General features: G+C 41.8%; 1 protein-coding gene across 3 annotated transcripts in view; it reads right to left on the bottom strand.

The window, feature by feature from the left end:
- CAMK1D (calcium/calmodulin dependent protein kinase ID) overlaps positions 1-12,493 on the bottom strand; it is a 230,175-nt gene that overhangs the window by 43,255 nt on the left and 174,427 nt on the right. For all 3 annotated transcript variants that reach the window (XM_074827988.1, XM_074827987.1, XM_074827989.1), the window contains exons 4-5: positions 4,045-4,183; positions 336-462 (exon numbers count right to left, since the gene is read on the bottom strand). In XM_074827988.1, the coding sequence (XP_074684089.1) occupies positions 336-462; positions 4,045-4,183 (266 nt within the window). The remainder of the gene's footprint in view (positions 1-335; positions 463-4,044; positions 4,184-12,493) is intronic.

A 12,493-nucleotide genomic window follows, 5' to 3' on the forward strand; every position in this document is an offset into this window, starting at 1 on the left:
GTAAAGCTTCTTGGTTTTATAGGTGCTTGCAGAATTTGAGGCTATTCTTCATGTGCTCCTAATTTAGCTACAGGCAGTGTCTTTGAGAAGACTCATTTTGCAAAGGATTGAAATCATGAAAGTAAATCCCACAAACCCTGAGCTGGATTGCAGGATGGGGACCCAAAGGAGAAGAGCACACAAGGCAGAGCACCAGCAAGTTCTGAAATCTCTATTTCTAATGAACATCTGTAAAATCTCCAGTGGCACTGCAAAACTAGTATTACCCCCTTTTCACTATATGTCTGTATTGCAGCCGGGATAGAGTGGATGAACAGTATGAGAAAACCTCTTACCAACATAGCCAGGAGTTCCGCAGGCTGTGGACATCACATCTCCTTTACCCTCCATCTTTGACAATCCAAAGTCACTGATCATGATTTTTGACTCTTCATCCTGGCTGTAGTAAAGCAGGTTCTCAGGCTAGAAAGGAGAACAAACAAAGTGGGTTTTGAATATGTAAGTCCAGTAACAACGTCTGTTGGTTGATGAATTGATTTAATATAGTCCTTAGTTACATCATACACTAATATAGTTTTGTCCCCCTAAATCCTAAAGAGTTGCTCTTACAACCTATATGGAGAACAACTCCAGACTCCTGTATGGCAACTAATGGAAGAAGCTGACACCTTGACCTTTGAGTAACTTTCCTAGGATAACAAACTTCTCCTTTGGTAACACAAATAAGAACTAAGGCTCATCCCTTACTTGTGAGATGTGTCTGACATATCATCACTTCAGAGTGATAAAACAGAAGGATTCACTTGAAGGCAGGTAAATATGGTAAATCCAGTTAATGTAATGAAAAATTTTTATACAGCGTTTAAAAAAAGAAAAAGAAAAATGGTTGGTATGAGAGAATTTTTATATCTTCTCCACTGGAAATAAACTGTTATGAGAGAGGAAATGGCTTTAAGGTTAACAGAGTTGCAGCAAGGATGTTTTAGCTAGAGCTGATTAGGGAAAAATGCTACATCACTAAGCACAGCAACTTCTTTATGCTGAGAGAAAACAAGAGTCACTCCACAAAGCCCTGTGACTTTATACCGACATCAGACAGGTTGCTACAGCGTATGCTACAGCATAGTCCTCCATCCATATGTTTTGAATGTGCTACTGCTACACAGCAAAGCTCTAGCTAGGCACACTTCTTCCCCTACTTAATGTCTGAGCTAGCAAAAAGGTCCAGCATCTGCTAGCACTGTCATAGCCTGGGAGTAACGGGGTGCCATTGCACCACCCAGACCTTGGGGTCTTCATCTATAAAGGTGATGGATACCCAATATTTCAGCATAACCCTGGTGTAGACTTCTTGCCCAGAAGCTGGTACAAACGTCCACCCGCATGCAACACATTTTGTTTGTCAGCCCACTGTGTGCTCCAGGAAATGGCGAGAAGTAGCTGCAGCCACACAACATCATCAAACTCCTTGGGACACATCCAAGCCTGGATTTGTAAGGAGGAGCAATTTCCCTGCAGCAGCACCAGTATCTATCTTCCCTCCTCCATCCTGTAACTTCTGGGGAAAGCTGGGATGAAGAAACACAGGGGAGTGACGTTGCCTCCACCCCTCTCTGAGGTTCACATTTAGCCTCAAGTGGAGGTTAAAGCACCTTCTGGCTCCCTGGCCCCAGTGTGAGGCCACATAGGGATGGCTTTATCCATGGGAAACAATGGCCATGAGAAGATCTACAAGCTGCATCCACAGCTGTGAGCCAGCTGGGACTGAGGCAGAAAGGGAAATTATTCTATTTGTAAAAATAATTATGAAATTGTACCATTTATGTTTCTTATGATACCTCATAAGTCCAGTGCTTTAACTGGCTATTATAATGCTGACACTGTTTTCAGGCACCACGTGAGTTAGTTTTATGCCATGGTCTGCTCTTGGTTGGAGTTACTCCTGATTGTTACTAGAGCACTTCTGCTCTGCTGAGGGGTTGGTAGAGTTAGTATCAAGGGAAAACAATTATTTCCTAACGATTTCTGCTAATTCACCTCAGGCTCCCACTTACTCATATTTAGTAAGCCCAAGAAACCCACCCATTTAAAACTTAATCTTGTTTAAAACTCCTTTCAAAGAAGTCTGGTTCTTCAAGCTGGTTAATTTTAAAAGTGGTAACAAGGTGGTTCAGTATGAAGCAAAGCTGCTTGAGCCCTTCAGTCTTTTTGTACATCCTGGACTTCATCTGCTGCCATCTCTTGTTATCTGCTGCTGAGTTACTTAGATTAGAGACTTGGAGCCCAGATCTGCTTTTCCTAACTACAGCAAGTACTATTTTGGTATCTGAATAACACATAATTACAATAAATAATTGTTATAGATGTTTCATGGGGTTTATTTTTATACAATGGATTCTTTCCCAGAGTTTCATTTTGGGGATCACAATTTGAAACTTACACTTATCTTGATATTTTGAGATCATAAAAAGCCTTATTATATCCCTATTTTTGCCATCATGGTATGTTTGTGCTAACAGAAATTCACAGCAGGTGTTCCTCATATACCATATTTTATGAGTCATTTTAACAACTGATATGGTACTGACAAAGACTTGGAAACAAAAGTAAGAAAGAGAAAAAGAGCTAGTCTTTGCCCCAAAATACAACTGGGAATGTTGTTTTGACCTAAATTCAGCATGTCCTTACATAAAGTCTGGAAGTAATTTGTAGATGAATCCACTTCCCATTTACCAGATCTCATATTTTATTATAGGAATTTTAAATAAGATTAATCTGTTTTAAAGTGAGAGCTACAGCCTTTCTTTAAATTATGAAGACAGGAATGAATATTAAGAGCTTGTACAATGGAGTATCTGAATTAAGAGGACTTGGACCTCCCTCCAAAAACACTGGTGGCAGAAAGAAGCCTGAAGTTATTTCCTACGAACTGAACTTGGGAGAAAGCTGGCCATGTTAAAATACTAAATGATGCTTCCATATTGAAATGTGGTGGAACTCTTAATAAATATGAGAATATTTCTATGTACTTTAGCGTAAGAACATAGGGAACTGAGAGGATACATGAAGGTTGTAGGAGATGGAAGTGCCTCCTTACAGAAAACCCAAGAAAACTTCCTTGTGGCTCTTGACTCCACTAATGTTCATTAAGTCTTTACACACAATATGACCTGTTTAGCCAAATTCCCCTCTCTTTACATGGGTACAGTTCAAAGCCACAACATCAACATCCAAGGAAACTCCTGTTTGGAGCATGCCTTCAAAAACAGAAGTGTTATTTCATTCACTGAATTCTTTATTTCTGGCAGTAAACTTTGATAGAACTCAGGAACTGAACCCACAGTTTTCTTTTGACATTTATATCTTTTTCTACTGTCTTCTGCTAATTTGTTATTTAAGATACTAAAGATGGGGAGGATTAGCTGTGTGTTATGAAATCCAAGCCTTTCTGCTTATCTTACTGACAGTTTAAGATATTGGAAGGAGACAATACAGAAATAATGTTGGGTTTGGTTTTTTTTTACCAGAAAAGCTGAGAGTTTTTGATGTGATAACACAGTACAGCTGAAATCAAAATTATCTAAAACTCACATTGGCACACAATGTTCCTTAGAAGAGTCCTTGCTGTTAACAGTGGCTGCAAAAACACTGGTCCAAATTACGCGATAGGAAAACATTCAACTTTCCTACACTATTTATTGTTATTAATTATTATTAAGTAAAAGTAAATTTAGCACAGCAAATTTGCAAGATACTTCACAGCAGTAAACACATCCCAGTTGAGATGAGTTTCCTGCCTTAATGTAACATTTCGGGTCTTAATGAATGACTTTTTCCCCACATCATATGTGCAAAACTCCCATTGTAACAGTGTTGATTGTCCTCATTAAAACCAATTATGATGGAAGGTTATGAAGCCTTCAGAGCATCCCTCTTATGAAACAGCCAGTCCCAGTGGAGGCTGGATTTACATGTGTTAGACTCACATAATTATGCAACCTTCATTAACACTGCCCAGAGGACTGAGTCACACCGTGGTTGTACCTTGAGGTCCCTGTGCACGATGCCCATTCGGTGCAGGTAGTAGACGGCATCCAGGACCTGCCGGATGAGAGTGCTGGCGTCCTTCTCAGTGTAGAAACCTTTCTCAACAATGCGGTCGAAAAGCTCTCCCCCAGACACTCTGGAAAACATGACGGGACGCAGAAGTGTGAGGACATGCTTTGCAATGTGCTTTCTACCTCACTAAAGGATGGTGAAGGTCATGCCCTGGCCACAGGCAGTCCAAACACACGCCCATCTGGAGCTCTGGGGGCTCTCCCACTGTCCCAACAAGCATTTGTTTTGGTTTTCTCATAGTCCAACGACTGGTCATGCTATAATGAAAAGTAAAATCCATCACACATCAGAGAGTGGTCAAAGACTCCCTAAAACTTGCAAAGGGAAATCACAACAATCCCCCAGCAAGGGCCAGGGAAGCAGACACCAGTTTCCACACTGTCCCACCCTAGGGAACTCTGCATAGGCAAATTCAGTCTGCCCTTCCTGCTGTGCTGGCCCACTGAGATTGTAAGGCTCCCTACTAGTAGGATCCCTTGGGATTCACTTTTCACTCCCCCAAGCAAGGCTGAGGTTTTTCCCTGGAGGAATGGTGCCACTCTCCTTTTCCCACCAGTGAGTGAAATGCATACAGTAGTAGCTGCCAGTACCCATAGAGTGTTAGTTTATTAAACGACTCTGTCTCTGGCAATTTTAAATGCTCTCAGAGGTCCCCCCCTTTACTCATACATGCACATTCATTTATCAGCAGCCACAAACTCTTTAGGAAGAGCACGGCCTCTGCCCAACACTGGTAGCAGACAGTTATTGATGAGGGAGAGCAGATTATCAGTGCAATTAATCACCAGATGACACAGATGGGGAAAGGATTCCACAACTCAAAGAGGAAAGAAAGTAAAACCTTGACATCCCACTATTTAATGCCTGCTATAGTACGCTTTTCCTCTGCCCTGCTAGAAATAACATGTTCTGAACCCAATCTTAAATAAAGAATGGACACATTAAAACCCCCTGGAGGAGTATCTGGGGAAACAAAAAAGGAAAGAAATGTCTGAGTAATTGAAATAATAAAACTGTCAGCAAAAAACTGCCCTACTAGGGTAAATAAAAGATTTCAATTTTAACAAGCAAAACCTATTAAAAAATAAAATGTATGCGATATGTTTTTTCAGCAAGTTGCACCACTTAGCATATCATAAATAGCACAGTAAAACTTTCTTTAAAAACAAACCTAATAAAGGGAAAATAATAAATTATTACAGTCATTAAATACATATGGTCTGGGAGCTTGCCATTATATGAACACTAGGTAATTCAGCCACTCCAAGCAATAATCTGCTTGAATAATGCCATGAAGTCACTTCCTAGGGAAGTTTGGAGCCAGAATGGGAGAGAAGGCTACTGCTAAAGACGAACACATTCAACTTCGAAATTGAAAAACAACCTTGGAAGAAAAAAAATAAACCAGATAATCCTCCTATTAAGTGCTAGGCAAACAAACCAAATAGCTTTCTAAAATATTGGCATCAAACTCAAACTCTGCAGTAAAGGTGAAGTTCACCCAGGGTCTGAAGTCCACCCAAGAGACCCCTGGCCGTGCCAGCAGCCCTGGGGCTTGCTGCTTGCTGCTAACTGAGAGAGGCTGGAGCAGCAGTGCTGGGCTGACAGCAGGGCAGGGGTAAGCCCCTGGTACTGTACTGAATTGGAGAGCCTGTGACTCCTGGCACAGCGGGGAAGGAGGCACGGCAGGCTGAGGCTGCACGGGCAGAAGTTGCATCGCACAACAACCTGTGCTGAGATGACACCCTGAACATTGCACAGAAAAACTTGAATTAAAAACCCTTCTTTCCTAGTTTCTTACAATAGGAGTTGTATTTCTCATATATATATGTATATATACATATGTATATATACACAGGGTGTTGCTTCAAGCTCCTCTCAGCCCTACACCCTTTGCCCAACCCCTTGCGCGCCTTGCCGAGGGAGAATGGACACACCTCTGCCTTGCTGTTCACTGAATGCAGACACAGTTTTAATGAATCTGGCTCTTATTAGCTGACTGTCTTTTTATATTTCCCCTGCAGCCCTTTTGTTTCCCGTGGATTGATTGCACTGAAAATTGAGCCCACGCAGTAATTAGTATAACTAAATACAGCACATTTCCCCATGAAAATGCAGTGCGTGCTGTTTTGCAATTTCATACAGTTACTTTTGTTATATTCAAGAGATGGACTGCTTTAGCAGACACTGATTTACATCACGTGCTTTCCTGCACAATGACTCTCTCCTTCAATGTTTGCAGAGAGTATACTTCCACAAAAATTTTTTCATTAAAATGACAAAATTTCCCTCCATGCCAGCTCAATCCCTATCCCCCTTAAGCTTCATTCTTTAATCAAAAGCTTTTCTTAGTCAAATTTAGTCCAGTGGATCTACTGTACCCAGGCTAAATCTGTTTATAATTTTATTTCAACACACGGAAAATATTTGCAACCTCTTAAATGATGTATCGCAAACCAGAGCTTAATCCAAGGACTCAGGAGGAACAGCTGGTAAGTTTGCAGCCACTTGCTTATTCAGATTGTCAACAGCATCCCAGGTACATGCAGAGAGTTGAGGGATCTGTGCTCCTATTTATTCGTATCGTAACTTTGTGTAATGGTATATGGGATTTGTATTACATGTTTGCAGTCACCTATAGAGTCTCCCTGGTGGGGGAAAGAGTTATGGCTGGGGTTCACCTCCCAGGGATACTCTGCAACTTAGCACCCAAGGCCATGGCTACTTTCCATATGGAGCTTACGTCCATATGGCTTTTATCCTCCAAAATAGGGTTAACTCAACTGTAATGTCGTTGGGAATGCTGCTCCCGGTATGGTGCCCAAGGACTGACATAAGTCAATGCTCTTCCAGGAGCAAACCTGCAAGGGCAGCTGTGGGAGAGCATCTGAGCTTTAAACTCATGGTGGAGATGTAGCCTCTTTGTCTAAAGCTGGTCTTGATCCCAACTCTCTCTACCCTGCTGAGACAGGATTTGGCATCCTACTCTGAACAGACCTGGGCACTCACAAAGTGCTGCTGAAAGTTCTTTGTTCCAGTCTTGGGATAATTTATTATTTTTTTTACTGGCAGCACCAGCTTTGCACTTTGTATGGCAATTTTGAGCAGTGCACAGGAGGCAGAGTTGAAACTGCAGGCAGTAAGAGCAGGATTAGGTCTTTGTCTTCAAGAAATTTAAGACAAAATTTTCTGACCAGAAAGAGAGGGTATAGGGATGTCTCATAGTGGAAGAGGACTGCTCCTGTCTTGCAGCTGGCACTGGCTCATGGAGCTGGACACACTGTCCCAAACAACAACATAAGGAACCTTTTCCCCTGCTGATTTCAATCTTGCTTCTTAGCAAAGAAAAAGTCAGAGGAGGAGTAGCCAAGTGCAGTTACTTGAAAAGCATTTAACCCTGGGAACAGCTCAAGTGTCACACCGCGATCCAGAGTAGCATTACCCCTGTCCAGGGACTCAGAGCTGGGCAAAAACCAGCAAAGTGGCTGCAGCTGCATCTTCTGTATGGATGCGTGCTGGGACCGCCTGCAAGGTGTGTGCGGCTCCATCCCTTGGTCCTTGCTCGGCCACCAAACAGTGGCTTTCCCCTGGTTCACCAAACAACATGGGGAAAGACCAGCACTTGAAGAAGGAGCTGAGCTGGGTGTCCACATCACACATGGACACCCCAGCATATGCCTTGCCTGGCTCCAGGAATATAGGAAAAAATTTCAAAACAATGCCGAGAAGATTCATTTAGTTTAGAATGAAAAAAACCCCAAATCCATCCATCCATAAATATGAATACTTTTCACTTCTACTATATCTTTTACCTGAGGCTATGTGCCTTTAGTACATATCATTGACTATCAACATGAGGAAGGCCAGAATAAACATTATTTCCATTTTCTCATTGCAGGAAATAGAGAAAGACAGAAACTCTCAGTCCTGACCCAATGAAACAGCCAGGACATACAATAATGTCCTCTTCCACAAACTCTACCCCACTAAGAATCATAGAATCATAGAATCGTTTAGGTTGGAAAAGACCTTTAAGATCATCGAGTCCAACCATTAACCTAACACTGCCAAGTCCACCACTAAACCATGTCCCTAAGTGCCACATCTTCACGTCTTTTAAATACCTCCAGAGATGGTGACTCAATCCCTTTCCTGGGCAGCCTGTTCCAGTGTTTGACAACCCTTTCAGTGAAGACATTTTTCCTAATATCCAATCTAAATCTCCCCTGGCGCAACTTAAGGCTGTTTCCTCTCATCCTATCGCTTGTTACTTGGGAGAAGAGACCGACACCCACCTCGCTACAACCTCCTTTCAGGTAGTTGTAGAAAGCAACTCCCCTGAGCCTCCTTTTCTCTAGGCTAAACAACCACCATTCCCTCAGCCACTCCTCATAAGACTTGTGCTCTAGACCCTTCACCAGCTTCGTTGCCCTTCTTTCTTTGACACTGTCCAGCACCTCAACATCTTTCTTGTAGTGAGGGGTCCAAAACTGAACACACTATTTGAGGTGCGGCCTCACCAGTGCCGAGCAGAGGGGGACAATCACTCCCCTAGTCCTGCTGGCCACACTATTTCTGATACAAGAAAGATGCATTACCATCAAAACCCAGATTGAAGAGGAGCAGTAGGACACAACTTGACCATATGAAAAATAAGACAGAATCTGTAATTCTGATGGGGAGACACAGATTGCAATCTGGTTCCAGGGTTTCCTGAAATAAAAGCTTCCGGATCTAGCATTTCATTAAGGAGACTTCATGTATCAGTCATGCAAATGATGCAAATCTTTCAGAGGATCTAGCCTGGTGCTGGAGTTTGCAATAAACTCTCACAATCCTCTGGTCTTGGGTCAGCTATAGAAAATTTGCCCAGCTCTAATGAATATGAACAGGGAAACAGAGACAGATGTTAAAAACAGAATTGGTGTCCATTGTTATATTTTTAATCTTTTCTTTTCCTGGCTGGATTTGTGGATTTTGCCTCTTGTTTATTCCCAGTTTGGTGTTTAACTGTAGATCCAAACCTCCAGCACAGGCTGCCACACCGAGTGTCTCACTTTAGGACAGGTTTCAAAAAACTTTGAAAATGTCAATGGTTTTGTGTATACGGATGAGCTACCTCATTATTTGGGCTCTGTATGTGTCCAGTGTTGGCTGAACACCCTGCACAGAGAGTAAAAAAGGACCCTGGAAGACCTCATAATCCTCATTAGAGACAAAGAAGAGGTCACTCTAGCAGTGTCCTAATAATTATTAAGGCTCTGTTCAAGGGTTGGTGTCAGTCCTTGTCACTACACAGTTTCTATATTTTTGTAATTTCTAATTTACAGATGTAACTTGGGCGAGATGAGGAAACATTTCGGTGTTAGTATTACACCTTTGCTTTACATTAACCCATTTCACCATAAAGTTCATCAGGAAAGAGCTAAACTGGCAAACAAAAAGAAAACAGCCCCTGCTGCAGGTGAGGAGGAAGGATGTGATCAGCCTTTTCCTGAAGCAACCAATTCCTTTGCAGTACCATCAGGAAAGCAGAATGTCCAAAGTTTCAAATAAAACTTTTGATTAAAGACGATCACCAAACAAAAACTCACTCATAATTTAAGGCTCCTAAACTCATAAACACAAACCAGGAGCCATTCTCCCTGAATTTCTGATGTTTCTGTCAGCTGCAGGTCAGTCTACCATGTACCTGCCAGACCACCACCACAGCGGGGTTGCCTGGCAGGGGACATCCCTATGTATGTTAGCCTTCAGGTAAATAAATCCATGAATAAAAGAACAAATATATGCTGGAATGCAAAAGATTTTAGTCATATATTGATATTAATGTATTCATGTTACCCTTTCTTTCCCTTGCTGGTACCATCTGCATGTACAGATATATCTTCTCATTTATTCACCCCTGCATCCCCCACTGTTATCAAGTGTAGGAACCTTTCTGCTTGTTTTAGGAGCTTGAAAAATAACACCCTTTGAAATATCACTTTGACTTCTTGGCCATTTGGCAAAACAATGACGTTTTTCTTTTCTGTCTCTTTTGGAGTACAGGATGGAATTGTTCTGGATTGTTTACTACTTGACCATTTAATTGCTTTTTATAAAAAGTCTTACTGATGAACTCATCAGTGGTAGATTTACGCAAAGAATCCCATCAAAGTTATTCAGAGCTTGTAGGCTTTTCTCTCCAGGAGTAATGTGAAGTTCACCTGATGCTTCACTGCAGCTCAGGCCTCCGTTGGACAAGTCATCAAAGCACCACCATGATGGGTTAGAAGAAGCAGTGTGGAAAGGCAGAGGTGTCCCTAGGCACTAGTTAATACTGTTTAAACCTGCAGATTAGGGATGCCTGATGAAGAGGGCTGATTTCAGAAATTTGGAGCAGGAGGCATCCCAAGCCAATATGAAAAATAAGTTAAATACGAGCATTACCCTGAATTGTGAACAGCTTACTGATTAGAAGTTACATGTTCACGGTTTCCTACAATATGAATCAGAAAAATCACATAACTCAGTCTTTGGGGCATAAAGCTGGAAATGTGAGGTGAGATAAGAAAGACTGAAGGGACCGTTCCTGGGAAGTTCTGGCTTTGAGTATTACTTTTCTCTAATGAAGGAATTCTTATTAATGAAAATATTTCCATTTTTAAAATTTATTTTGTTTTTAATGCAGGGCTTTTCTGTTTGGCTTTAAACTTCCTCTGCATTGTGAAAATGCACGAGAACCGGAAAGCAAACCTGGTCAGAGAAATTAGTTGCCCTCATCTTATTGTTCAAATGATGTAACACATAAAAAAAATGAGTAAACAGATTAATAGATTTTAGACCCAGAAAGGAACATTATGATTATTCAGTCTGAACTCTTGCAAATATAAGTACGTGATTAAAATTCTCCTTGTGCCAATAATCTAAGGTGTTAATGAGGCAGGGACAGAAATTGCTATAGAAATACTGTATGTCCTACAGAAACTTGCCTTATTCAGGATACAACTGCACTGGCTTTGTCATTTGCAGCACATCATAAAATATATAGCTTGAACAAGGCAAGGACTTTCCTTGTTATTGTAGCTTTAAATCACTCACCTTAAAATCCGACGGTAACATAAATATATGGTCCAAGGCCACCAGAAAAAGGATGTGGGATTAATTTTGGCTTATTTTTCTAGAACACACTTGTGTGCATGTGGTAGAGAAGGATGGATGAGTGTTAGCACCCTCTCCTTTGACAGTGCTGTTCAAGGCAATGTTGCTGCGGGATTTATTCTGGGGGGCTGATGGTTCCTCAGCCCTTCATCACCACTGTGGTGGTGGCTGCACAGAGGGCTGCCCCACAACCTGAGGGGTTGTTTTGGAAAAGCCTGGGCAAAATTGGTGTGGTCATCTCTCAGAACCAAACTGAGCAAACTAGAAGAGTTTTTTCCCTGCGTTAAAAGTTTCATATGACATTTGCTGAGCAGCAACCTGAGTAAGGTTGTGCTTTGTAGAACAGACTTCTGTTTCCACTGGGACAAGAGCATTAAGTCTCTGGAAATCTCAACTCAAGAATGTAGTGTAGTTTGGCAGTTAAAATTTTTGGAGACATTTTCCTTCATAGAATCCCTACTGTGGAGCTCTTTTGAGGTCCCTGATTTTTTGAGGTCAATGCTGTCTTGTTTTATTAAAAATTTCATTCTGTATTCAAATATTCAACATTATATTCAAAATTTCCCCTGGTTCCATAAGCTGTAAAAAGTGTGACAGCACTAATAGCAACAAAATGACAAAGGACCTTAGGTTTTAAGTCTCTTGTGACTAAACCTTACTGACTGACAGCTTATGACAGCCCTTCAAATGCCAGCAGCCCACTTGCCTCCATCTACGCTTGTCCCACAGGCAGTGGTGTGTGGAGGAGACCTAGGACCTGCCAGCTACACCAATGTTCCCCCAGTGCTGCCATCACAGTTTATGAGGCACGTATCTGGAGTGAAGCAACCTGCACTGATAACCCCACCATGTAATCAAATCCTAAGGAATGTTGTAGCAAACTTTCATATCTCTAGTGCTCTGCTGAGGTCTGCAAACACCATGATGAGAAGAAGATGAGCACATCTTTTTTCTAATCTTCTGAGCTCTTACAGTTTGATTGGCACCTCCACAGGAGCCAAGGAATAATCTAGTATTAGCAGCTTGATCACACCACAGTGTGCTCCTTGCCATTTTAAAAAAGACCTATGGAGGATGGTGAAACACTGGAGCAGGTTGCCCAGAGTGGTTGTAAATGCCTCATCACTGGAAACATTCAAGGTCAGGTTGGACAGGGCTCTGAGCAACCTAATTGAATTGAAGACGTCCCTGATCATTGCAGGGTGGTTGGACTAGATGACCTTTAAAGGTC

The sequence above is a fragment of the Strix aluco genome, chromosome 5 (genome assembly GCF_031877795.1).
Source record: "Strix aluco isolate bStrAlu1 chromosome 5, bStrAlu1.hap1, whole genome shotgun sequence".
Lineage (NCBI taxonomy): Eukaryota > Metazoa > Chordata > Aves > Strigiformes > Strigidae > Strix > Strix aluco.